This window comes from Clytia hemisphaerica, unplaced genomic scaffold (genome assembly GCF_902728285.1).
Source record: "Clytia hemisphaerica strain Z4C2 unplaced genomic scaffold, Clytia hemisphaerica genome assembly, whole genome shotgun sequence".
Taxonomy (NCBI): domain Eukaryota; kingdom Metazoa; phylum Cnidaria; class Hydrozoa; order Leptothecata; family Clytiidae; genus Clytia; species Clytia hemisphaerica.
The window spans coordinates 163,489-191,478 of record NW_027104506.1 but is presented as its reverse complement, the minus strand read 5'-3'; the positions used below and the strand labels follow the sequence as shown (position 1 = coordinate 191,478).

The 27,990-nt window shown below is 36.1% G+C and overlaps 1 protein-coding gene and 2 non-coding genes across 3 annotated transcripts; all 3 read left to right on the top strand.

Annotated features, from left to right (window-relative positions):
• The first annotated feature begins 2,792 nt into the window (after positions 1-2,792).
• Trnar-acg (transfer RNA arginine (anticodon ACG)) lies at positions 2,793-2,865 on the top strand. The gene has a single exon. It is a non-coding gene; the product is annotated as a tRNA-Arg (tRNA).
• Positions 2,866-4,526: 1,661 nt separating this feature from the next.
• LOC136821834 (uncharacterized) lies at positions 4,527-10,648 on the top strand. Its single transcript, XM_067078059.1, has 6 exons — positions 4,527-4,636; positions 5,919-6,118; positions 7,729-7,867; positions 8,814-8,855; positions 9,291-9,416; positions 10,117-10,648. Exons 1-6 carry the CDS (start codon positions 4,537-4,539, stop codon positions 10,608-10,610), a joined length of 1,101 nt encoding a protein of 366 aa, XP_066934160.1. The 5' UTR covers positions 4,527-4,536; the 3' UTR covers positions 10,611-10,648.
• Positions 10,649-14,595: 3,947 nt separating this feature from the next.
• Positions 14,596-14,667, top strand: Trnat-cgu (transfer RNA threonine (anticodon CGU)). The gene has a single exon. It is a non-coding gene; the product is annotated as a tRNA-Thr (tRNA).
• Positions 14,668-27,990: the final 13,323 nt, after the last annotated feature.

Sequence of the window (27,990 nt, the reverse complement as noted above, 5' to 3'; positions counted from 1 at the left end):
AAGTATTTAGAGATACAATCTCTTTCAATTTTTTGATTTTTCAAATCGCCAAATTTTGTCTGTTATATCTATTCAGACTCAATATCTACGACTAATTTCAAAATTCGTTGCCGTTGTTTATTAAGTAGCTGAGAGTATAACCCGATCAGACAACACAGAATTTTTCGGATTTACCCAGGCCCGGGGGTACTAAGGCAAATTAATGTCAATTGAATTTCTTCAATTGACATTGGGCAAATGGAGGGTACGGTAATGTACCTATTTGGGATTTCCAAAGTCCCGCTAAGGGTCCGGAAAAATAGGAAAATTTCAACTTTTTACCCCCGGAGAGATCGAAATTTGGTCTAGTTTGTCCCAATAAGGGTCGTAAAATTCACAAAATTCTCCTTTTTAGTCCCGGTAAGGGTCCACCCCCTCCCAGTCAGCTCGCAACCTTAGCCCCCCCCCGGGTACCCAGGTAGTAACTATAAGGAAAAAGAATCCGTTAGTGGATGCCAGCAGCCTAACTCGTGTACAGTAAGCTTCTCAAAACACTAAAGCTTTTTTCACATGTACCATGTACGTAAAATTTTGCTTAAGACCTTGAAGGGTGGGGAATTTCCCTAAGCTTGCGTAGTGTTCTAAGGCCTTGTGTAGAGTTTGCTTACGTTCAAAAAGTTTTGAACGGAAGGAAAAGTTATGTAAGACCCTCTTAATCAACAAAAACTATACATAATGTCGGGAAAATTCCCAAAAGAAAGCCTTACGAACGATTTTCCGTAAGGTCTAAAGACGTAAAGTAAAATTTTACGTGCATGTGAAAAAAGCTACCCTCTAAAGCCAACATTTTTCATAAATGATTTGCGAGGGTCCAGCCCTGGGAATGGCCACAATATTAAGCAACTTAGCCCTTTTTTATGATTCTTCGGACGGGACCTCTGAAAACCAAGGGGGGGGGTTTCAGGGGGTACCCGATTCCGCAATTCCGTCAATTTTTTCTCCAATTTCCGTCAAACCGTCTTAAATTGAACCAAAATTCCGTCACCGAAAATTCCTTTGAAATTCAATATTTTTGTCGAAAATTCCGCAAATTTTGAATATCTTTTACCAATTCCGAAATTCCGCAATTTTTTTTGCTAAATTCCGTTTTTCCGCACTAAAATTGTCTAATTTTCCGTCTCCGTCAGAGAACCCAATTTCCGTAATTCCGTCTAAATTTTCGCCAAATTCCACCACTCCGTCCGAAAAAAGGGCCGATTCCGCTCCTTCGCCAACCATGAACCCCCCCCCAACCAACCCTTAGAAAGACTGATTTTTGCTGAAAAGGTGACCCTTAGAGAGACTTTTTTGAAAAATTTTCTTCGATTTTTGAAAAATTCCTTACCCTTAAAGATACTTTTTTACTAATTTCTTCACTTAAAATTAAGCCTAAGTACACCCCCCCGGCCCCGCCTTTCTCACAGCCCCACTGGAAAAATCGGCCAAACTTATATTTTTATCGTCTTTTATAGCTGGGGATTTAAGTTCCTTTGTTTCCAAGTCATAAATTTAGTGGGGATGGGAAAAAACCAGTAAGTGGGGATGGGAAAAAAACCAGTAAGTGTGGATGGGACCCTAGGCCTTAGAGGAACTGATTTTTGCTGAAAAGGTACTCTGTACCAGAGTGTATCTCACGATTTTCGTAGCGTACACGCTTTTTTTTTATAAGAATGGTGTTTTTTCATTTCATCATGGATATTCTTAGCTTTTTAGCAAAAATCATCCAAAAATATTCTTACGGTATTCTTAGGTTAATATCGAAATTGGCAATCTACAGGTTAAAAGGCATTAAAAATGGCGTTCTTAGGTTCAGTTGCTAAATTCCATGATGGTGATATTCTTACCATATTCTTAATTTTTTGGCCATTTTCATCATGGACATTCTTATAAAGTGTATTCTTATAAAAAGCGTGTAGTCGACTAGCTTACTAGACTACCCTAAGAAAGACTAATTTACTAATTTATTAATTTAAATATTTCTGATTTTTGCGACCCTAAGAGTTAGAGAGACTTAGACTAGTAAACTAGTCGGTTATTACTTATAACCTTATAATAAAACTGTCAATCAAATAATGTAAACACTAATTAAATATTCAGCGCGCGTGAGAGAAAAGGAAAGTAACCGACTAGAAGCTACTTCCAACGCCTTTTTTTCTTCACCTAAAATCGTAAGGAGAGACATACAGATTTCTGTATGTCTGACCCGTGCGGGATTTCATTTATTTTTCTTTCTGTTTATTGCGTTTTTAGAAATGCTCATTTATTTATATGTTCCCATGTTCAATGTTACTATGAAATATCATTTAGTCAAAAAAGTTGGATGGATTCTCAAAAACCTAAAAAAAGTTGCAAAATTAAACAACGTTTTTTGAGGGAAGTAGCTTCTACTTTGAAAGTTAAAAGAACCGACCCTTACCGTCCGCAAAGCCTTAAGGGTGTGTTTCTGTGAGATTGCACTGCAAGGGTCGAATTTTAAAACAAATTCAAAATAATTGATAAAAAGAAAGGTTTTTACTTCTCGTTTTTTTGAAAAAGTTTCTACAGTATTGTCTAATAATTACAGCACAGCTGACAAGAATAGTTTTTCTTTGAAACACAAAATTTCGCAAGTTTCTTTTCTCACGCAGATTGACAGCCCCGGGGGGTTCCAGTCGGTCTGTGAGAAATCGGAATTGGCAAATTTATAATGATTTTATTTGATTATTGGCCCATGTAAGCCACCGTGTATAAAATTGATTTAAAAACATATTCAAAAATGAGGCTACTGCTTCCATGGCCTCGTGGCCCAACGGATAAGGCATCTGACTACGAATCAGGGGATTCCAGGTTCGAATCCTGGCGAGGTCGTTACTTTTTAATTTTTTACGTTTTTATGTTTCTACTATGATCCTCCGATCTGCACACCCGACATTCAGAAGAGTGCTAAGTGGAAAGAAATAAAGAATTTCTCTGTACACGCTAACCTTGTCCCTGTCTATCCCAGGCTTTATAACGCTAATCAGGATGCCAACTATCGGTAAGCATAAAAGCATAATAGAGACTGTAGTAACACGACGCAAGGTAGCGTGGGCTGCACACGTCCAGGAGAAAAATGATGGGAGGCTACTTTTGAATATCCTTCTAGCAGCTACTTCAAAAGGGTATTTTAAGATTTTAAATTTTATGAAATAATTTTTAGCATTTGATTGACAGGTTAAACGATTGATTGACAAAGCACAATCTCATAATTTGATTGACAGTTTTTTATGTTTGATTGACAGCTGCGATCTTTGAATTTGATTGACATTTTTTGAAAATCGATGTTTGACAAAAGAAAGGTTCATGCAGTCAAGAGCAGCCGCCGGCATATTTTTTTGAATTATCTGTTCTTTTTTTCAGGAGAGTAAATTTTATGGATAAATCTAAGAGAGACTTTCCTCAAAACACCCGGGTAAAATCCAGGGGTCGCCTTAAAGACATCTGTTCTTGGAAAAACACATACAATTTTCCAGCGGACAATCTATTCAAAAAATCCAGGAGCTAAATTGTGAAAAACACAACCAGATGCCAAATTTTTTTAACCAGGGAGCTTCATAATTTTCTTAAAAAAAACGTGTACTCAGCCCCATTTTAAATGTACATGTACACGTGATTCAGTACGATTATGTTTTGTTGCCATGGTGAACCAAACGTTTTTTATAAGAAAAGTTTTAATAGAAAGAATAAGAGGCTGAACTTTGAACAAATTAAGGACAATCTTAGGCGAAATTCCGGCAAAATTCTCAGTGAGAATGCTTATTTTTAGGCCGGTGATAGGCATTTAAGTAAAGAAACTAAATCTATTGATAACAACGCACTAAGAAGAACATTTGGGTCTGTAAACATTATAAATAAGAACATCCAAGCTTCATTTAACTTTCCTGTTTCTTATAAAAAAAGACAATTTACCTTCATTTTTCAACAATTGAAAAATACGAACTGTTTTGTATCGCGGTTATGTTTAATACTGAATTAGGGATTGTACAAATTTCAATTTATTGACAGATTGATGGATTGAATCTAAAATAACTACTAAAGAGAAAAGCCGTCACGAAAAAACGAATCAGCAAGCAAAAGTCAAAATAAATAAATTTAAGTTAAGTAAAGTCATTGTTGATGATTTTAAAAATCATTAAACTTCAATATTTGTAAAAAGAAGAAAATCAAGGTATTTCTACAGAAACTTTCTACAGAAAATATACTACGCTACATTTATATGACAGATACGTTCATGACGAAGACTTTACAGTGCAGAGCAGCCATATTTCTATAAACTTGAAACGATTTTTAGTATAGTAGAAGATATAGTATAAACTGAAGATCGTAACGAAAAGTTGCGTGAAACTTTGAGTATCAAACAATTGTAATCTCAACTTCAATTTATTGTGTAAATTCTTGTTCAAAAATATTTCCGTTAACCTCACCATGAAATCATCGCGTTTGCAGTTGTTGGTCTTTATATTATGGAATTTATTATGGCAAGCATCAGTAGCAAGAGAAATGTGGGATCCAGTTTTCCAAAATCATACATCGCGCGTCCAATCAAAACATACAGCGTTAATCACTACGAAGACGATGCGTTTTAAAAACATAAAAGCAGGTAAGGATCTATAGTTTAAGTACACCTCTTCGGCTTCTGGGGATCATGTAAAAGATTTCTTTCGAAAGAAACTCACTTCAATTACACTTGAAGGTTTTTGGGGAATTCGTAAATAGTAAACTGCATACTGATACAGTCTGCTAGACATTGACAAGGTAATATTTGCTCTTCATCTTTGATTCTTTCTACAGTGATTAGATTGACACATGCGCAATAAAATTTCTATTATTGGTCTTCAGAGGTTAATATATTCTTTGAAAACTTAACCTCTGATACTCAGGGTAGCAATTGGCGGCTATGGTCGAAAAGGTGTATTAGAAGCAGTTCAATGCATAATCTACACAATATATTGCCTCTGGAAATACTACCTGTCATAAACCTCGTATATAACGGTCCGCAAACTACAATGTTCAATGTTTTTGAATTAATTTAATCGCGCATGCTTTAGGCGTACAAACTTTCGCGAGCAGAAACTTTCGCGAGGACGAAAAATCGCGAAATTCACGACATTTACTTTCGCGAATTTAACGAAAAAATCTTTTTCGCGATCATAAACTTTCGCGAATCAAGATGTAAAATTGAGAATTTTCACATGAAAAAATGGCTTAGAGGGACAGATACTTCATTTGTCCTTTGACTTACTAGTCTTTTAGCAGGCTAAAAAGTGCCATAACAGTTACATTTTATTCAAGTTGAGGTTTTACAGATTTTCTATTTTGTCAAGAATTTTTCGCAAGCATAAACTTTCGCGAATGGTCCTTCCTATAATTTTTTAAGACATTTAAAATCGCGAAAGTTTCTGTTCGCGAAAGTTTGCACGGTTAAAGTATATCACGGTTAAGGATTTTTGTTTACTTTCTGAAAAAGGTTGTATGATATCATGATATTCAAAGCTTTAGGCTGTGGATGAATTAGATAAGATGTAATCCTTGTAAGAACCATAGTTGCATTGACACGGATGTGGAGCAAGATTGGTCAGAAAGAGGAAAAGAAAAACACTTTTTTTGCTTATATCAGCATAATATAATCGATATAACAATAGGCAGACACTGTCCTGATATGAAACGGACATTTATGTAAAAATGCCCTCTTTTGACTTCAATGCAATTACTTTTTTCAATTTTTTCAAGCATAGATCTTAACAGCCAACTTTGTGTCCACTTTCTGCGCCTACTCTAACAATTAGGATAGACAGGGTAGAAAGTCGGCCATCTAAACTAGAGCTTACAGTATATGTAAAAATAAAACCTTCAAGGTATCTTCTGTTTGGCATTTTTCAAAGGCTGTATGATGGGGTCTGACACCATTCGAGATGTTTACGAAACAGAGGTTGGATGTGCTGAAGTATGCATGGATGAACCAAGTTGTATCACGTGGAATCAACCTGACCAGAGCTGTATGATTTATGATAAAGTATTTCGAGCCAATCCAAGGAAGGTTTTGTATTATTATGGTGGCGATTGTATTACCTATGAGGTTTGGGTGAGTGCACTGATATCTTATTCTCTTATCTTATCACACAAAATACCGAGTGTACCACAAAACATTAGATAGGTCGATTTTTAACATTTTTGAGCACTTTCAGAGAGTTATTTAATCTAGCATAACTTTTGATCTAATGAGTCGAATTTAATAAATGACCCATCAACTTTTAAGTTTATCTTTCTTTATTTCCAATGAAATAAAAACGTTTCTTTTGAAAATCTTTAGATTTCGAGAAAATTAGTTTTAAAGAGAACTTTTTTATGGAGCACCCGGTAGACTGTTTGTACAGACGATTTTAAAACTATTGTCGGGCTCATGACAACAAGTCTAACACCCTTACATATTCCTTTAGAATTTAGAAACCAGCAAAATTAGATAACTTGATAAAGTCCTAGAATGAAACATTTTACCCAAGAAATAATTTCCAAGCCAAAGAAAATCTGTAAACGGATTTACCTTTCAAAGTAGCGTATGATTATATATTGTGGTAGCAAAACGGTAGTTCTGTTCATTGTAAAACAAAGGGCCCTCAAATAAAACAAATAGCACAAGATCTTATAATAAAGCTTAATAATGCCGTAAAAATAATATGTGGGAGTTTTCTTCAAAACATTGAAAGGTAAAGAAAAATAGAATCTTGCATTAACATGGTCTTATTCGAAATTTATAACGTGATTTACTCTACTTTTTTATAGATAGTTTACAGACAGTAGCCAGTTAGCAGTCTTCTTCCAAACTCTATCGATGCATTTTTAAAATACAGTACAATCTGTGACTAAATATTGTGGCAAAAATCCTAGTCCCCCTAGTATGGGGGGGGGGTTTGTAGGGGTTCGAAATACCGTTTTCCCGTCAAAATTTTTGCTGAATCCCGGAATCCCGAAAATTGGAAAAATAATAACACCGTCACACCGGCTTGTACAGGGCAAAAATGTACCTAAATACCGTCACCATCTGATTTTAAAATACCGTTTTCCCGTCTCTTTTTTCGTCAAATCCCGTAATACCGTACTAAAAAAGGGCCAATCCCGTCACACCGTAAAAGTACAACCCCCCCCCCTAGTATCAATACCGAGCAGTTTATGTATGTGCATTTTTCTGCGACGGTGACGGTAAGGTTCTAATTTGACTAGATCTTGACAAGCTGAGGACGACGGTAAATCAGCACTTTTCGATTTTACGCTAGAAATGCGGGTTATTCCAAACCGCTTCAGTCACTCTACTGCCCTCAAAAAAGTAAATACAAAAACTCGCTAATGTTGATGGCCAGAAAAAGCTCACGCATCAACACTGATATTAAGGAAAAAGGGATTTTCAAGAAATTGCCACATATTTTTTCACTGATGTAGAGGCCTTTTTTTCATAAATTATTTTAAGTACTACGACTGCCTCGTTTTGAAACCATTGCCAAGGCGATTAAATCCCTTGAGTTTTTAAGGGACACTTTTATAAATAGAGTCACCTTTTTATGGCTTCTCTGAGAATTAATTACCATAGGAATATTTTGAAAACAAGGTAAGTATTACTCGTGACGTAATTTATTAAAAGGTCTATTGAAGATGTAAACACACGAATATAATCTCCAAAATTGTTTTATTATCTTTCAGAACCCATGTACGGAGAAAATGAATCTTTGCGAGCATGGCAGTATTTGTTCACCCAACCGTTTGACCAAAACTTACGAATGCATCAATTGTTCACCGCCATATACTGGTCAACATTGCAATGAAACACTTTCTGGTCCTGGTAATACATGATATGCACCACTGGAGAGTCTTCTGAGAACTTTTGAAAAATTTCCACCAAATACGTCACTTAAACAATAGAAAAAGTGACGTATTGGGTGGAACAAAAACAGAAAAGTTGCATAATTTCCTGAAGTCATTGCAGCGGTGCATATCATGAATACACTGTTGACAGCATTGTTTTACGTGAAAACTTAGTCCGTATAAAAACTTTGGTCTGGAGGCTTAATCATGTGATTAAAAAGTGAGCAAAACAAACTAATTTTTTAAGCGCAAGTTCAAGTAGGAAACAATGAAAATAAACAAAAGGCTTCCAGGCCGGGTTAAAAACACCGAGAAAAAAAAAGTTAACCAATCTCTCTAATTCGATTTTAACTACTATTCTTTCAACACTAAACATAGGAGTAATCTTGCCTCGAAGTGAAAAAGTAAAAAAAAAGGAACAGGAAGTTAGAATAATGAACAAATTTCTCGTTTTTAACGATTTTGAGGTTTTACAAAAATAGTAGGCCCAGCTTCAGTGTAAAAATCACACTTTGAAAAAAGATGGTGTTTTTTCCTCAGTAAGTATGCTGCTTATTTAAGGCATTTATACGACGTTATATGAGGCCCCCCAGCGGTAACTCTGAACACGATATCACGCAATTTTTTGTCTTCGATCACGATCACGCAAATCAGCAAAAAAAAATGGCTAATCACGCATCCCTTTGAAAAAAGTCTTAACCACGCTTCACAGCTCAAAATTTTTTCAAATCACCCTCACGTTTTGACCTCTCAACACGCAATCACGAAAAAAAAATTTCCAAATCATGTAATCACGCTACAAAAAAGTCTCTATCACGTCATCACGCAAACCGCTTGGGGGCTTCTTACATAGATGTATGCTATGAATGTTAGATAAACGTTTTATGGAGGCTGAAATTGGATATCTTTCATCTATTTTATAGGAGAAGCCCCACCACCAGCCCCACCAGAAGTTATCCACGAAGGTAAAATATTCTTGACAGTACTTGTGTGAATTTTCTCTGTTACATTTTTTTCTGAAATAATTTCAGTTAACAATGCCTTATAAACCTTACTCGAAATTTCCTTAACTCGGAAAAATTTTCATTCCTCGTGCAGGTTCAAGTTACCCAGCCGGCACACAACGTCAAAACAACGTCCATGTGACATTCATAACGTCCAAATAACGTTATTTGAACGTTAAAATAACGTTGTGTGCCAGCTGGTTATGAAGACTCAACTGTATAAATACCAAAAAGGTTCGAGAACAAAAATTGATAGATTTTTATTTTAAAATTTTAGTGTATTCTTTTATTTTTTCTGATGAAAAATATCTTTTAATATTCTACTTGGCTCTGGTTTTCATTGAGCACTCTGCAACATCAATCACAAACAATACACTACACTATTTTAAATTTTAGACATTTTACTTGGCCGGAATAAGTCATGCCGATCGTTATTTCATCACTTTCAAATCGAACATCTGTGGAAAGTATATCATATTCATCCATGGAATGACCACAGAAAAATCAAAGTACTCTGTAAAAGTAAGTATTCCGTAATTTTGACAAGATTAAAACACCCCTGTCTCAAAGCCCCGGTGCAACTTTTTTCCTCAGTGGGGGATAAAAACTCCTATTGAAATCCCAATGAGGATGAAAATTTTATTGTTCCAAGGTTAAAAAACCCAGTGGGGATGGGTTTGGAGTGCAATTTTTGAATTTCGAATGGGGATGAAATCAAAGTCAATTTCCCAGTGGTGCTGAAATTTCAGGGTATTTTTTCCACCGGAGATGAAATTTTTGCAAAATCTTCCAGTGGGGCAGGGGTCCCAGCGGGTCTGTGACACGGGTTGTCTCATTGCACCGAAGTGGCTAAACTGAAACTCTTGGATGAGAAATGAAGCCACTTATTTCCCATTCAAAACGCTTTTCCCCGCGTTGTCTTTACAATAACACCAGATTGAAATAAAAGTCCATTGCTATATTTTCGTAAATAGTCAGTTCTTTAAATGTTTGGAAATTTGAAAAAAAATTAAAGAAAAAAACATAACCACTTCCTGTTTCAGTGACTTGAAGTTACAATAGTGGACAAATTTCTCGTTTTTTGCAATTTTGTGGTTTTGCAAAATAGTAGGTCCAGCTTCAGTGTAAAAATCAAACTTAGAAAAGATGGTGTTTTGATCGGTATGCTACTTTACTGAATGAAATTGAGTTTAAATTTTATGGACGTATTTTGATTTTATAGGTCAAGATACAAGACTTACAAGTTTAAACTCTGCAAACCTTCTCCCAATTCGAGAAATCAAAGGCGAGGACCTACAAGATGGACTTGATATTTCTCAAGTTAGCACTGGCAGTATTAGAGTTCATACCTCCTTTATGAAAGCTCTGGAGAGTCTGATACAGTTCGACTATATTCTCCTGCATTGCCGACAGAAAAATAGCTCTTTGGCTTATGATTTGAATTCGGCACCGCTTTTTAAGCCTTTCGATTATTTTTTGGGACTCACTGATGACCGACCCCCAAAATACTCTATGGCTTTCCATGCTCATTATGGTGACATGGTCCTGGACCCTATTGACGGCTTTCTTTCTGACGCCAATGTAAGCGTCGATGAAAGAGCCTTTAAGAACATTGTTGTGAATTCAGATGGAAAGAAATTTACAATGTCTAATGAATCAATGCAATGTTTTGGAGATGATGGCGACTGGATATGGTTTACAATGGATATTAGGTGAATGCTGGCACACAACGTTGTTTCGACGTTCATCTAACGTTATATAGACGCTGTGAACGTTAAATAAACGTCGAAACAACGTTATTTGTTGCCAGCTGGGTCTCTAAGCTGGGTGTCATGGAAGAAATATGTGAAACAAGAATTGCTATAACTGTCTCAGTACTTCCCAGCTAAATTTTGTACACCCCCTGTCCCACAGCCCTGGTGGAACTTTTTTCCTCAGTGAGGATAAAAATTCCTATTGAATTTCTAATGGGGATAGAAATTCTATTAATCTAAGGTCACAAATTCGATGGATGGTTTTAGAGTGCAATTTTTAAACATGAAATTTCGAATGGGGACGAAATCAAAGTCAATTTCGCAGTGGGGCTGGGGTCCCAGTGAGTCGGTCTGTGACACAGGTCCACACAGGAGTGTGCAATTGTAAGTTAGTTCTTTATTTCTTGAAATTTCACTCGAATTTATTGGAATTTTTTTTTTGCGCACTTTGTGATTCTATTTATTTACTGTATTTAATGGACATTAATAACTTTTTAATGAAAGTTTTCTTTTATGAAAACAAACTTATCTGTAAAACACCCGTTATTTACGTTTATTTTGAATTTCATTACCGCTACGTTACAAAATAGAAAAACAGTACCTCATAGGATACCCGGGGGAGGGGCACTCGATTTCGAAACGACTGTATGTGCCGCGCAAAATCTGCTTTTCAAAATCGTACCCTTACAGTGCCAGTTCAATATGGCTGAAAAGGTACCCTTTCAGTGCACTTTTTTCTTGATTTACCCAACCCTATAGTGCACTATATTTCTCAGCTGTAAATCTGCGTGAAAGAAGAGGCTTGAGAAATTTTCTGTTTCAAAGAAAAACTGAGAAAATTATTCTTGTCAGCTGTAATTATCAGACAATAGAAACTTTTTCAAACAAACGAGAAGTAAAAACCTTTCCTTTTATCAATTATTTTGAATTTGTTTTAAAATTCGACCCTCGCAGTGCAATCTCACAGAAACACACCCTTACAGTGTATTTTGGAATGCTGAACAACCCCACGCGGCACACGACGTAGGCCAGATCATATGAGTGCCCCCCCCCCCAGGATAGGATATTTTATTTGGGGAATTTTGGAATAAAGTGGAAGATGTCGAGCAAAGTGTTGGAGTTTGAGTCCCATTCATTCAGGGTCACTTTTTTTCGGAAGTCTTAGCAAAATTTTCAAAAAGCAAGTCCCACGTAAGGTCCATTTGTCATAACCCCAGACCCTCCGTCGTTTGGTGATAATGGTAGCACCGCCCATAGGGTCTTTACTCGTTTTTAAGTATTTTTGAAAGCTCAAAATTGAAAATTATCAGAAATGATCAGGCTTTTTTGATCGATGTAATAATTATTACTTATGTGTCATTTTAGTTACATAATAATGACATAATTTTGTTTTCACCAAGGGGGATTGCTGCTGCGGGTATGTGCGTACGGTAAGGTCGGTTTTTTCACCTTTCAAAGTATTTCCAAGGGTGGGACTTTTACTTTACTTTTGGGGTATATTTGGCGACCCTTATAGAGACTAACTTTTACTGAAAAGGTGACCCTAAGAATTTGCTAAAAAAAGTGAAGTGAGAGACATTTTCACAAAAATGTCTTCGATTTTCAAAGGAATTCTCCAATACTTTCGAAAAATTTCTTTACTTTCTTCTCTTGAATCTTGAATCTTCCTTAACTCGAGTTTGTGAAAAACAGATCCTTATAGAGAGACTAATTTAAGACTTTCTGACTTTTGCAACCCTTAGAGAGACTTTAAAAGATGAAAAAACCGCCCTTACCGTCTGCACATATACCCAGCACCTATTTTGCCTCAGCCCCCTCCATCCCTTTTTTTCCTGTGTTGGTGAGATGATGGAGCACAATTTCCCAGCATGTTACAATGTTGCTATTACACCGGGATTGCACCAACGCGAAAAAAACTTTTCGTCGCCCCAAAGCCTTCGAAAAATGCAAAAAAAAAAAAAAAAAGGAAATTGGGTGTTTTACCTTTAGGGGCCTTTAGGGTCTACAAAACCTTTAAAAATCTTCTTAATATTTTAGGGAGTGGTCAGAAAGTATCTACTAGGGGGGGGGGGGTGGAGGATTCTAGGGAGGGTTCCAAATTTTTTTCGAGGATTTAGGGGGGGGTTCCAAATTTCTTTTGAGGGTTTAGGGGGGGGGGGGGTTCCAAATCTTTTGGGCAACTCAAGAGAAAATGTAGGAAGTCTAATTTCATAGTTTCCGACAACTCTGAATTTATTTTATTGCATATATCTACATGTCATACTAACATTATTTGGGCATCATCGCCTTGCCCTTTTGGTTTGTAGCATTGAGCTAGATGAGATGAGGGAAGTAGATTAGTAGCTTTCACAGCTCATCAGAGTGGTTTGAAAAAGTACTTTTTAGAAAGAAATTTGTCTTTTAGCTAAAATGGTGGTGAAAAACATCGAAATTTTCTCCCGTCGGCGCAAACCGGTAGTGCCTCCTTAGTCTCTACTAATATTCTTATAAATTACATACACAGAGCTTTGACAGACCCTGGAAAACCTGAAAAATATAGGTTTATAGGAAAATTTCAAACTCAGAGAATTCAGAATAGCTTGTATTTTAGGGTCTTGAGTACCTGATGTTCAAAATTTTCTCCCTTCGGGGCCAACCATGGTGGCCCCTCAGGATATTTTGAGTAATTGAGATGCCTCCGTAATGTAAGAAGATTGTGTACCAGGGAAAATAAGCCGTAATTTTCTCCCAAAACTTAGGGAAACTCAGAGAAAATAACTCGTTTACCATTTTGATTGACGTTTACACCAGGGTTTTTTTTCTTTTGTTTACTTCAGAGAAATTCCGTCGTGCATATAGCGAAATCTTAAAGGACTATATACTCAACTTTTTACAAGGGTAAACTATCTCCCTTACCTAATTTTGACATAAAAACTGTCATACAAACAAATAATACTCTTTGTACCGCATCTGTATGAATTCTTTTTTTGCGTAAAAATTTTTCTAGTAGGGAGGGGGGTGCGAAAAAATATTGGGCCTTATGAGGGGGGGTTCGAATTTTTTTTCCAGGCTAGGGGAGGGGGTGCGAAAGTTTTTTGGGATTTTTCAAAATATCCTCCACTCCCCCCTAGTAGATAATTTCTGACCACTCCCTTAGGATATAAACCCAGGGGGGGGGGGGCTTAGGCAGAAATAGGTGCTTAAGGGTCGGCTTTTGAGGGTCCCATCCGCACATACCCCTCATCCTCTAACCCTAGAACCTCGAGTACCCCCCGAGGCAAATGGAGGGTACGGTATTTGCCGCCTATAAGGGTATCTTTTTTTGGATTTCAAAAGTCCCGCTAAGGGTCGGAAAATCAGAAAATCAAATTTCAGTCCCACTAAGGGTCAGAGAAATGGAAAATTTTTTTAACTTTTTACCCCCGGAAAGATCAAAATTAGGTCAAAATTTGTCAAATTTTTCCTTTGTTTTCTCCTTTTTAGTCCCGGTAAGGGTCCAAGGGTCGAAAGTTGGGCGGCACCCCCCCTGTCAGCTTACAACCCTAGTACCCACCCCGGCCCTGCAGTACCCCCGGATGTAAAAGGCTTTAAATATAGTTTATTCTGGGTTTATTCTTTAAGAAAAAAACGTGTATGTGGCTGTTGATTACACATTTTTTTATAAGAAAAAATGGACAAAGGAAAATGGACAAAAATACTCAAAAAATTGGCGAAAATAAGAACATCAGAAAGTTGAGAACATCCAAAGGCTTCAAAAATTTTGAATGTTCCTATAAAAAAACGTGTAGTCTTGTCGATGAATAAGCCGATTCAATTAGAAGAGAGAATCATAAATCAGAAACAAAAACTAAACAATTGAATCAGATTTCGCAATTGGATTGGATTATATGATGTCTGATTTTGATTGGTCAATACGAAAATACTACAGTTTGTGGTTTTAATATTCAAATGTTTTTAGCAACTAACAGGGCGCAGTAGCTTAGAGGTAAAGCGTCTGTCTCGTAAACAGAAGATCGCGAGTTCGATTCTCGTCTGTGCCTGATAAGTTTTTTTGAAAAAATCTTTTTAATTTTTTTTCTTCTCTTTTATCACCATTAACATTATTGGTATATTATTCCATTATATTATATATTATACAATTTATTATATATTATATAAAGCTGAAAAAAATTACTTTTCGTTTTAAAAATATGTACAAAGATAAGAATGTCTTTTTTTGTGTATTGAACATTAATTATACCGACTCTCTAAAAGTAGATTGGGACAAAAACGACAAAAACTTAGACTTTGTGTGTTCGAGTCCCATTAGAGACTTAGTTTTCTAACATTGAAATAAACAGAGGATCTTTTAGTCTTTGAATTATCAGAGATTAGTTAGTTTAAGGATCTAACTAAGGTTTTGAAAAAAATCATCCATTGACTTTTTTCTCATCTTTTCTTGATATACACTATACCTTAACAGTTTTTTTTCGTGTGTTCGAGGCCCAACTCGAGACTAAATCTCTCAAAATCTTATAATAGTTTTAGGTTTGAGGGTCGAAAAAATTGGGGGAATAACTGACTAATCTAGGCTTATTACGAATATTTGAATTTGTGATTAATTCACTTACTTTATCGGGGAAAATTTTTGGTGGGGAAAATTTTCGAAGCGAGATCCCTGCAAAAATAATGAGGGAGTGCAGACGTTTATGACATATTCATCATCTTTTGATAAAACAGAGACAATAATTACAGTATCGTAATAACCGGCGCGGCTCCAACGAAGTTTTCCTCGATAAGGTACACGCTTTTTTTTTTATAAGAATGGTGCATTTTCATTCCATCATCTTCTTATATTCTTAATTTTTTGGCGAAAATCATCCAAAAATATTCTTACGGTACACGCTTTTTTTTTTATAAGAATGGTGTTTTTTCATTTCATCATGGATATTCTTAACTTTTTGGCGAAAATCATCCAAAAATATTCTTACGGTATTCCTAGGTTAAGATCGAAATTGACAATCTACAGGTTAAATGCCTTTAAAATGGCATTCTTAGGTTCAGTTGCTAATTTCCATGATGGTGATATTCTTACCATATTCTTAATTTTTTGGCCATTTTCATCATGGACATTCTTATAAAGTGTATTCTTATAAAAAAAAAGCGTGTATTCTTAGGTTAAGATCAAAATTGGCAATCTACAGGTTAAAATGCATTAAAAACGGCATTTTTAGGTTCAGTTGCTAAATTCCATGATGGTGATATTCTTACCATATTCTTAATTTTTGGCCATTTTCATCATGGACATTCTTACAGAGTGTATTCTTATAAAAAGCGTGTACATGCCCTGTGAAAGGTAAAATTTCAGCACTGTCAGATCGTTCGCGAAATGAAATTGATTGAATGTGAGGTGAGAGTGGAATTTTCTTGATACGAGATACTGATGATATTTTATCCGTAGAGAAAGCACTGACCATTTAGGGTGTACCCGGGGTGGCTACTTCCCCAGCTGGCACACAACGTTATTTCAACATTCATTTAACGTTATTATGGACGTTGTGAACGTTAGATAAACGTCGAAAAAACGTTGTGTGCCAGCTGGGTTGGGTAAAAAGGGGTACAGAGATGTGCCGCTGGTCAGGGTGTAAATCTCCATAGCCCCAGGCATGCTAATCGAATTGAGGGGGCAAAAAAAATATGTCAGCCACCATTATTGGGCGATGAAGAAAATTTTCAAATTTTCACCCTTATTTCACTCCTCTAAACAGTATATATATAAGATTTTTTAAAGTAAAAAACATTACTTTGTAAAATATTGGGGGGGGGGGGGGGGTAATGCAGTTACTCTGATGGTGTTGGCTGAGGCATGTCCCCCCTCTTAGAGAGGGGGGCACTTCTTAAAACAATACGTCATAAAAAATCTGACGTTACAAAGTTACACTACAATGCAATGGTTTCAAATTCAGGAACAAATGAAGTTTGACGTTTCGTTTTTGAATCACGTAATCTTACGCCAATGGTATTATTCATCGCTACCAGTATCAGTAAGCATCAAAAAGCTGATAATAGGTATGGATCGTGGTTGGGGTGTACTGTCATCTTTATCCAAAAAATGAAAGGAGTGTGGGGGGGGGTGTAAGTTGCCCTTTTTATCAAAAGTTAAATCTAACCTCACCTCAAAACACATTAAATAGAGAATGCCATTACATTAATTAGTGCATTTTCTTATAAATAGATTTGATGGCATTTTTATGACATAACTGTGCTAATTATATCAGTCTGCTTGTTATTAATAAACGACAAACAATCTTAATCTCCTCTGCTAAAAGCATATGAGAATCTTCAGTTGAGAATAGTACCAACCTTACCCAAGCGAAGATTTACCATCCTGCACCTTAAGGCTGGTCTCCACTTTCGCGCGAAATGGGCAACAGTTTTTTTCTTAATTCTTTTAACCTTTTTTGCCTGAAGAAAAGATTACGTCATAAAAAAGTTTCGCATGAACAAAAAAAAAGTTGAAGGAAGTTCTACTTTTTTCATCAGTTACGTCAATTTTGACCAATGGAATTGCTTTCTTTTTCAACTGACCAATGACCTTACAAAAACGTCAAAAAGTTTTCGCTCATGTCGCGCGAAAGTGGAGACCGGCCTTTAGAGTTAGTTCATCTAATGTTTCCACCTCACCCAAATAGAGACTTATACCCATGCGTAATTTTGCGTTCTTTAAAACCACTTGTAGTTAAAGCGTAAATTACAAAAAGTAATGAATATGTATGGGTTGTAGTCACTCACAAGATTGGGGTTTGGGACGGCTAAATGTGACGTCCTTTGTTGGGGTTAGGATTAAGGTTTGTCGTTCTTTTTGTCGCTTTTTATAGTTTTTTGTCGTTCTTTTTAGATGGTCTGGAAACGTTACACGGAAAGTCTCTTATCTTAACTGATCAGCCAGAGCTCGTTGCCCATTCGATGCGCCATCAGCGTTACCATCAGCGACTTTCTCTCGCTTTTATTAGGATGCCGTCGAATGTTTAAAGAAAATTTCACAAAAGGGATTTTTTGCCGAAAAGAGTTTACAACCAGTAGAGTTTTCCCGTATACCGACCGCCTTAGCAGCTGTAAACTCTATACGTATAACATTTTTCCGCCTTTACTATCCCTGTAACGGACGATAGCATCGTCGAATGTTTCGATTGCAATCTTTTGATTCCCAGAATATATCCCCATTAAGATCTAACTCATTCATATTACCCTTTTTAACTCCTACCAGGTCACTGGTGCAGAGTACCTCAATAATAAATATTTTGGTCCGCACGAAGTGGACATCTCTTTCCCGTGGAGGGTACTTAGGCAAGTGAAGGGTATGAGTATGTGACGCCCTAAAGGGTGCCCTTTTTTTGAATCCTGACATTGGTTGAAAAAATCAAATTTCAGTCCCACTATAAAAGGGTCGGAAAAATAGGTAAACTTCAACTTTTTGCCCCAGAAAGATCGAAATTTGGTCAAAATAGTCCCAAAAAGGATAGTAAAATTCCCCAAATTTCTCCTCCTTTTTAGTCACGCTAAGAGTGCGAGGGTCGAAAGTCGGGCGGCACACCCCCGTCAGCTCGCAACACTAGTACCCCTCCCCCAGGATCTTTTTCCTAGAAAAATGAGACGGAGATGATGATATTTTTGTATATAATTTGTTGATCTCCAATACACATTATTTCTAAGAAATTCTATCAAATTTTGAGGGATTCGGATGCTCTTAACTTTTTGAGTTTTAAGGTTAAAAATGTTCTTTTATTTTCACCATTTTTGAAAATTTTTTGTCAATTTTCCTGAGAAATTGGGGTTGTAGAGTCCAGTACTGGTAGAGTCCTCAAAGCCTTGGAATATTCTTAACTTGTTCTTAATTTTTTGGCTATTGAAGCCTGTTCTTATAGTTTTGTTCTTATGCAAAAATCGAAAAACCTTTGGCGTCAGACGTGTCTATGAGAAAGCAGCAGAAATCTTGGAACTTGATCAATATCATTACGTTGACGCTTATGCAACCAAAACATTTATTTTTGATTTCTTTAAAAAAAAGTGATACTCAACAGTCAATCATTCGCATGTGATATATAAATGTGTTTGATAAGAACAAACTTTATGAGAACACAACGCTTCGGCGGTCAAAAATTTAAAGAACAAGCTGTTAAGAACATTATAAGGCTAGACAGACAGGCTTCACCCAATTTCTTAAGAAATCGCAAAAAAATACTCACAAAGTGAAGAAAACTTTAAGGCTCCCAATTAACGTGGAAAATGATTTAACTCCAATCTTTGTCCCTGCCGAGAATAATTAGATAAACGAATCCTCACTGCGAAATATTCGTTTTTTGACTTTAAAACAATGAAATTCGAATCCCTAGCAGGCCCGTAGCAACCGGGGGGGGCATTTGCCCTCCCCCCAAAAAACAATTTTTAAAAAAGTTGGTAGCTTTGAAAAATCTCGTATTAATGGCCTTATTTTGAACATAATCCTTTAATTAGATGCGTTTTCCATCAATCTAGACACCTTGAATTGCGAAATTCTTCCCTCGGGCCAAATTAACTTAATTTAATTTTATCCCCTCTTAAAATTCAATCGAAATAATTGCACCCAAAAGTCATTCACATTCAACTTTTGGGTTGGGATCAATCCCTATTGGGATTTAAATAGAAATTTTCATCCCCACTGAGGGAAAAAGTTCAATCGGGGCTGTGAGACAGGGGAATAATTAGTCGTATAGTAAATTTCTTCCAAAGTAGGAAATAATTTTGTGTGCTAATAAAAGGTGTGATTCTTACAGAATTATAAGAACAAAAGCTTAATTAAGTTTTATGACATACCATCGTGTTAATTACCTAATCACTGCATCACTGGGAGAGAAAGAAGAATTAGCAAGTGCCCTTATATAAGCAGGGAATTTATTTTCCCAGATATTTAGTTCGCTATTAGACCTTGATCAATACAAAGTGTATTAGTTACCAGATACTGCAAAGTTGTTATATATCTTGATGAACACGTTTGATTGAAATTTACCGTAAGTGGAAGAAATTGATGATAGTTTGTCACAGCTTTTGAAATCCAGTGAGAAAACGGGACTGAACTTGAAGGACCGAAAACTAGATTCCTGATAAAGTGTGCTATGGAATACTAGAACCAAACAAGAAGCGTAAAGTTGATTTGATTGTTTGTCACAGCTTTGGAAAGGTCATTAATAAATTTAGAAGCTAACTGAAAGGACCGAAAATTAAATTCCTGATACAGTGTGAAAGCAGGGATAAGCAACATTCTCTCGAAGCTCAAAATTCCAATATACAGGAACACAAAAACAATCCCGGGCCCAAATTTCAAAAAATCTAAGAACAATGCCGCGTTCTTTTTTGATTAAGCGAATCGAGGAGAAAATGGTTACTGGGTATTTCCCTTGGCAGGATGAGACGCTGATGGAAGGATGCTGTTTGAAATATGAAATAGAAGATGAAAGTGACCGCGCGACATTTGATGGAAAAAGAAATTCACATACAGGTAATTTGAAACATTATTTCTTTGCATGAGTGTGTCTTGAGTTTACCATTAGCCTTTTTCATAGAATTCGTGCATCTGTTACATGTCATTTTCTATTCAATTTACAATGGGGAAAATGCACAAATCTGTTTAGATTACCCTTTTAGAATTTATTTTTTCATTATCCACTTGACTTCAAGAATTCTTTTCCATTATTCTATAAATAAAAAAAACGGGCAGTTTCATATTTTCGAATCACAGAGGAATTCAACTTTATAGGGGGTAGTTTAAGTGGGTTCCTCCTTCACGGGGACTGAGAGCTAGTTTTAAGGGGTTAGAGCAACTAGGAGAACTACAGGTTTTACCAAAATCTTTTAAGCCTTTGGATCATGGATATTCTTACCCTTTGAGTTTTAGGCCCAAACTGTTCTTGAAATAGTTTTGTGTAATATACAAAGAAACCGGGTGTTTTAGAGTCCTTAAAGACTTAAACTTGTTCTCAACATTTTGGCTACCGAAGCATTATGTTGTTATACAGTTTGTTTTTATAAAAAAACGTACTAGTGTGGATTTTTGATTCCTTCAATCGACAAACTTATAAACAATATAATGACAAATCAAAAATTACCAGAATTCCACAAAAAGAAATTAAAAAAACCAATGCCAACCCATTGTGAACAGTTATAATTGTTTTTTTGTCAAACTTGGAATAAACAACACGCATTGGCTTGCTTTCAAAGACTTTTCATTTTCGTTTCGCTCCCTCGTTTACGTTTGAAATGACGTCAAAAAGCATGAAGCCAATTACGTTAACGACTTTTTCCTAAGAAATCGGGTGTTTTAGAGTCCTTAAAGACTTAAAATGTTCTTAACTTGTTCTTAAGATTTTGGTTACCGAAGCCTTATGTTCTCATATAGTTTGTCCTTATAAAAAACGTACTAGTGTGGATTTTTGATTCCTTCAATCGACAAACTTATAAACAATATAATGACAAATCAAAAATTACCAGAATTCCACAAAAAGAAATTAAAAAAACCAATGCCAACCCATTGTGAACAGTTATAATTGTTTTTTTGTCAAACTTGGAATAAACAACATACATTGGCTTGCTTTCAAAGACTTTTCATTTTCGTTTCGCTCCCTCGTTTACGTTTGAATTGACGTCAAAAGGCATGAAGCCAATTACGTTAACGACTTTTTTGTTTACAAGTTTCTTCGAAATTAGCATTCAATTATCATTAGAAATGTTTTTCAAATAAGAATAGAAAACTCGTTAAAATGGGAATCCATCGTTAATTTCTAATGGTATGCCTATCCAATCCTTCGCAACCGAGAGTCATGTGATACACTTTTCAACCAATGAGATCAATTTTTCGATTGGAAAACAAACTACTTTGAGTTAAGCCATAGTGATATGTTTTCATCTAGTTCTGAGGCCATTTTAATTATTTTAAATTGATAAATAAAGTCGTTAAGATTGTGATGCGGTAGTTTACACTTATTTACAACCAATAGCGCACCACACTGAACCTTAAAATATATTTTATTTTGTCATAATCATTACTCTCGATGTGTTTGTACGAGTTCCAATCCCATCAACCTTTGCGCTAATCTCTTTTGCACGTCAATTGCATCGTTTGACAAAAGATATATAACAGCTTGCACGTATCTTTAATTGAGCCGCGTTGAATTGTGGGATTGCAACTCGTACAAATGTCAAAAAAAGTGAAAAGTAATAATTATGACGTATGTGTTGCGGAGCGCTATTGTGGGGTTGCAACTCGTACAAATGTCAAAAAAAGTGAAAAGTAATAATTATGACGTATGCGTTGCGGAGCGCTATTAGATTTAATTTTTGGAGGGAAACACAAGCCCTGCGGGTTAACTTTCTGAAAAATTTAGTTTACCAAATTCACACATACAATACTCTCTTTAGTGACCTAAACCAAAGTTCACTGTATTCCTTCGATTTTGAAGTAATGTCGAGGTCATCAAATCAGAGATGGGTATCTCTGCAACACACACTGAAAAGTGCATATCTTTAATTTTGAAAGTTTTTAAAAGTGTAGAAGTAGATCTTTTCCTAGGTTTTCCAAAAGTTCAGAAACTTTCACAATGAAAAGAAAAATCGATGATTAAAACATTATTACAGTTCAGCGGCTTGGGCGGTACACGTTTTGTCAAAAAATATATGAACATTTGATTCAGAAGCCCGAATTAAGACACATGTAGATTCCAAGAAAACACCCCTGTCTCATAGCCCCGGAGGAACTTTCTTCCCACAGTGGGAGTGAAAATTTCTATCGAAATTCCTATATGTACAGATACATCTATCCGCAGATACGTGTTTCGTCCTTCCCAGGACTCATCAGTGCGGCTCGGGTAAGCGAGCATAATCTGCTGTTGTCACCAGAGTGCTCAAACACAAAGTGTTGAGCTTATATATGTGGACAGAAATTCTATTCTTCTCATCCAGTTGGAAGTTTTTTTGTTTGAAATTTTGGTTTTGGAGTGCATTTGTTTCCATTGAATTTCTAATCGGTCAGATACGAATTTGTAGGGATTTTTCCCACCAGTGACGAAATTTAGAAGAAAATTGCAGTGTGGTGGGGTCTAGACGATCCTATCGTCTACACAAGATCACTAAAAAAGGGAATAGTTTAGGAGAGAAGGCGTGATAAATTCGGGTGGAGTAAGTAGTGACGGAGATGTTTACAGTTCCAAAACTCTACCGCCACTTTTTTCCCGTAAACCGCCCTGACGCCCTAACTCTTTTCCGCGTTTACTGAACCTCTAAACGGACGATAGCATCGTCTAGGTGGGGTCCCAACGGGTCACTGACACATGGATGTAAGAAACCAAACATGGTCGAAGAAAGTTTAACAACATATATCAAAATCCAAAAAGTTTGAAGCAAAAATGTGTTTTGTTGATTTTCTTATAAAAAAACAAAAAGCAATAAAACATTCTTTGTATTCCGTGCCAGACACGACCAGGGCGGGGCGTTCGAAACCACGAAATGCCACATGGTCAATCAAAAGAGTAATTTGTTACTCTTTTATGAGAGAGATTTTATAAACACTTTTGGATTTCATTCTAAAAATGTCCTTAAATGTTCTTGTCTTCGGCATTTTTGATGTAATTCACGAGGAATTGCATGTCTTAGAGCTTTTGAATTTCATAAAAACGTTGGCTCGCGCTGAAGACTTATATTCTTATATGGAAAAGAGACAATCGTTAAACGACTTTGCTTCCACTAATGATAGCCTTTGTATGCTCCGCCCTACCTCGTAAAGATAGTTTTCGAAGCTAAACTGGTCTCAACTTTTTGTTTACAGACTGTTTCTATGGTGATAAGGCAAACAAAACACTTGGAAAAAGTATGTTTGGGAAAAGTTATTGAGCTTCAAGCCGAAGACTAAAACAATAAACTAACCAGGCAAACATCTTTCTACTAGTATAACAATAGGGAAATATTTAACGATCACGGAAATGTCTTACACAGATTGTTTCTAAATACGGAAGCTTTAATTGATTTCTCCACATACAGTTACATAGCTTTTATTGTAATCACTGGCGGATTTAGGTCGGAAACATGCGAAGGAGTGCAACGCTCGTTAAAAGACAATATAATTACAATTACCAATATCTTCCTCTGATAAGTTCGACATGGTCTACAACTGCTTATGTTAATATATATTGTATCTTTATATCATTTACATAATCCATTCTAAATCGACTTTCTCTTTTCCTTCACAGGATCAGACATGGGTAGAACCTCAACATCGTCACCTTCTGAGATTCAAATCCTGACACCCTTCAATTCAGGAATGTCCCCTCCAACTATGTTAATATCATCGTGTTGCGATAAAGACCATGGGGACATTGGTTCCCTCTCACCATCTAGCTGCCACCATGAGGTATCAAGCCCATTCTTTTCTCGGTCTAGCTCCAGTCAGGATGGATCAAGCCCCTTCTCACCTGAATCTAACTATCACAGAGATTTACTAAGATCCACCCTATCCGCACATAACTACAACCATATGGTAGCAGGCTCCCTCTCGCCTGCTTCGAGCTACCACCAGGAGGAAGACATGATACCATCCCCCTCCGGGCAACACAAACAAAAAAGCAGTGACCATCATGTGAAAGCATTATCCTCGACCAAAAGTTACGGAGTATCCTACCCCGTTCAGGATTGAGCTATCTACCACCTTGGTACGTAAGCTCCTCAGACGAGATCAAAAAGCACCAATGTGAATATTGTCTTAAATGGTTCCAAAGATCAAGTAGTTTATCAAATCACCGATTAATCCATAAGAACTCCAAATCATACAAGTGCAACCAATGTAATATGAGCTTTCTTCGTAAGTCTGACCTCGGTAAACACATGGTCACACATTCTGGATCAAAACCATACCAGTGTAACGTTTGTGGTAAACGCTTTTCACAATCTTCGAATATGCTAACTCATCAAAGACGCCATACCGGGATCCGTCCGTATTCTTGTGGTGTATGCGGGAAAGCTTTTTTACCGGAAAGTTGACGTTAGGAGACATGCTTCAGTTCATAGGAGTTTTGAAGACAGCCATTAATAGAAATTATCCACGATAATCCACGGACTTTTTCCATCATGTTTATAAATGTTTAGTTGAATTTTAGAGGGTGTGCACATTTTTGTCAAAAAAGATTAAATATGACTTCGATGGCTAAAATATTACGAATTGAGAACATTTTAAGGCTTTGTGGCCTCTAAAACACAAAAAATGGGATATTTTTAGATTAATTTTTAAATCGGAATATTCAACAGAGCACCAACAAAATGGTCGAAATAAGAACCAAGTTAATAAGAACATCTTCAGGTTTAAGACTCTGAATGCTATGAAAATTTAGAGGCTTCAAATATTTTGGATGTCAGAAATGGATTAACATTACACTAGATTATATATTATTACTGGTAACTTTGACATGGATAACTTTGACACAGGACTCATACTTTATTTTGAAATTATATATCATGGAATCGATATTCGATTTTATCGCTTCATTTAAGAAGCTTATTATTTCTGAACATAACTTTGTATTTTTGATACATTCAAACACTGTATATTCAATTTTTATAAGAAAATTTTAACCCTTCATAGATTTTTAACCAAAGTTTTGTTATATAGATTTATGATTTTTTTTAAGACTCAGAGTTATTTTACGTATACAAAAAATGTTTATTTAGTTTCTTCTATAACGCAGAACTTAGGACACGTGACACACACATATACTAATGCTGCTGTTGTGAATTCAAAAAAAACTTAAATGGGTCAGTTTTCCCTTTAAAGAAAAGTTGCCGTCCATTTAGGCAATTTTTTACCGATTTTTGGGAAATTATTTCGGCTTTTCTCGAAAAACGAGTTCTCGTGAATTCGAATGGCAAATTCCCTTGAGTGTAAAAAGCTCAGCTAAGTAACATCACCGGAGGGGGGGGACGTGTCACTGGAGTTTGGAAAATGGACCCTGTCAGATGCAAATATTTGCTAAATTTTGTAACCCTGTCAGAAAGAAAAATCGAAAAATTGTTTTCCGTTTTCACCGTGAAAAGTGACCAAAGAGTACTAAAAGTAGACGAAAAATTGAAAAAATTACTTATTTCCACCCTGAAAATTATTAAAAATTACTCTGTCAGATACAAATCTTGAAAATTAATAAATTTCGGGCCCTGTCAGATATCTTCAGAACCTTAAAAAGGGTCCCTGGCCAGTGGCACGTTTCCATACCAAATTTGCCTAAGTGCCCCCCCCCCCGGGGTAACATTAATACTAATAGGTCTGAATCTTTAGGTGTCTTACTGCAACCACTGACTTTTATATACCCTGGACCAAGTTTCTCAATCCTGGCCAAGCAAAATCTTTGATCGGAGTTTTTTGAAATTATAGACGTTAATTTTTAGCAAAAAAACTCCAATCAAAGATGGCAGATATTGCTTGGTTCAGGGTTATATAAAGGTCAGTGACTGCAACGAAAACATCTGCAACAACGTCAACAGTGCAACTTCGCAGCAAATGGGTACCATGTTCTTCTTTGTTTCATGACAGCCGTCAACATGGTATTTTGAAGAACGACGAATGACAAAGCGAAAGATTGTCTTTTGAGCTTTTGCTACCCTTTTATCGTTTTTTATAAATTCCAAAGATTGAAAGTAAAATTTTCCACTGGATTTCGAAAGCTATACCACTCGAAAACACAGAAACCGCTAAGTTCAATCCGTCGTATATTCTACGGCGTATATTCTACGGCGTATATTCTACGGCGTATATTCTACGGCGTATATTCTACGGCATATATTCTACGGCGTATATTCTACGGCGTATATTCTACGGCGTAATTCTACGGCGTATATTCTACGGCGTATATTCTAAAGGCTTTACTTTTTCTTACCTGAGAAAGTTAAAGATTCGCTTCTTTTATTTCATTGATTAATACACCCATATATCTGAAAAAGCTAATTAAAATTCAGAAAGACAATGTTAAGCTTAAAGGGACATAACAGTACTTGTGAATTTGTAAACAAACTGTATGCAGCGGATACAAAATCAAAACAAATGTCACATGTCAAAATAAAAAAATCAAACCAAATATGGCTAATTTTGATTGTTCAATTGTTTTACAAGTTTGTTTTGGACACGTGATTTTAATTGTTCTCTTTAATGACACGTGGTTCGCGCAATGTTTACATTTTACTACTTTAATGTCCCTTTAAAGTCAGAAAGATACAAATCAAAAATGAGAATCATTTCACAAACTCAATGGACGCAACGCGACAAGAACAAAAGTGACAAATCAGAACAGAGACAAAACTAAAAGTTAAGAAACCAAAAAATATGAAGACCTTCGAAGCCACCAGTAAAATGGTTATAGATATTAATGGAAACGTTTTTTAAGGTCAAAAAGAGATTAGATGAAATAAAAACAAGAAGAATTACCGGGTTGTTTATTTGGTTTTTTCTTTTGCATCACTATATGATTGTACTAAAAATATGTTTCATAATTACAAGTTTCTTTAGAGTTATCATTTACATAATATATTTACACAGCATATCTTATAAGAGTTGGTTATCTGCGTTACTTTCTGAATAACGCCCCTTCATTCAAACGCCCCTCCTTTTAAACGCCCTCGAATAAAACGCCCTTCGAATAAACACCCCTCCAAAAATCAAAAATATCTAAAAAACGTCCGGGGCTTTTATTCGAAGTAATACAGTATCTTTGTTTTGGCTTTATAATACAGCTTTTTAGAAACACTTGCCTAAAACACACCCCTGTCTCACAGCACCGGTGGAACTTTTTCTTTCAGTGGGATGGCAATTTTTCTAGAAATCCCAATATGGGGAAGAAGTTTTTTGTCTTTAAGCTCAGAAAAGCCAGTGGGGATGGTTTTGGAGTGTAATTTTTTCAATGCCGGGATAAAATCAGGGTGCAATTCCTCAGTGGGGTTAAAATTTAGAGTATATATATTACAGTAGGGCGATTTTTTGACCAATTCTTCCAGTGGAGGGGGGGGGGAGGGTTCCATCGGGTCTGTGACACAGGGGTGCCCTATCCATCAAGTATTTGTTCAACTATCCTTGAGTCAACTTGTAATCGAAGATTCCTAAGTACGTGATTTTTATCAAAATACTCTCTTTATTTCGAAACTTTGCAAATCCAAAATGTTATTGTATTCGAACTAAAATATTGGGTCCTTTAGCATAAAATACTTCCTGTAATTCGAATCTTTCTGTAATTCGATGAAGATTTTCTGTAAAGACCAACTCTCTTAGTTGACTCTCTCTAATTCGATCTTCACGAGACCAAAAGTTCTCTTCGAATTAGAGAAAT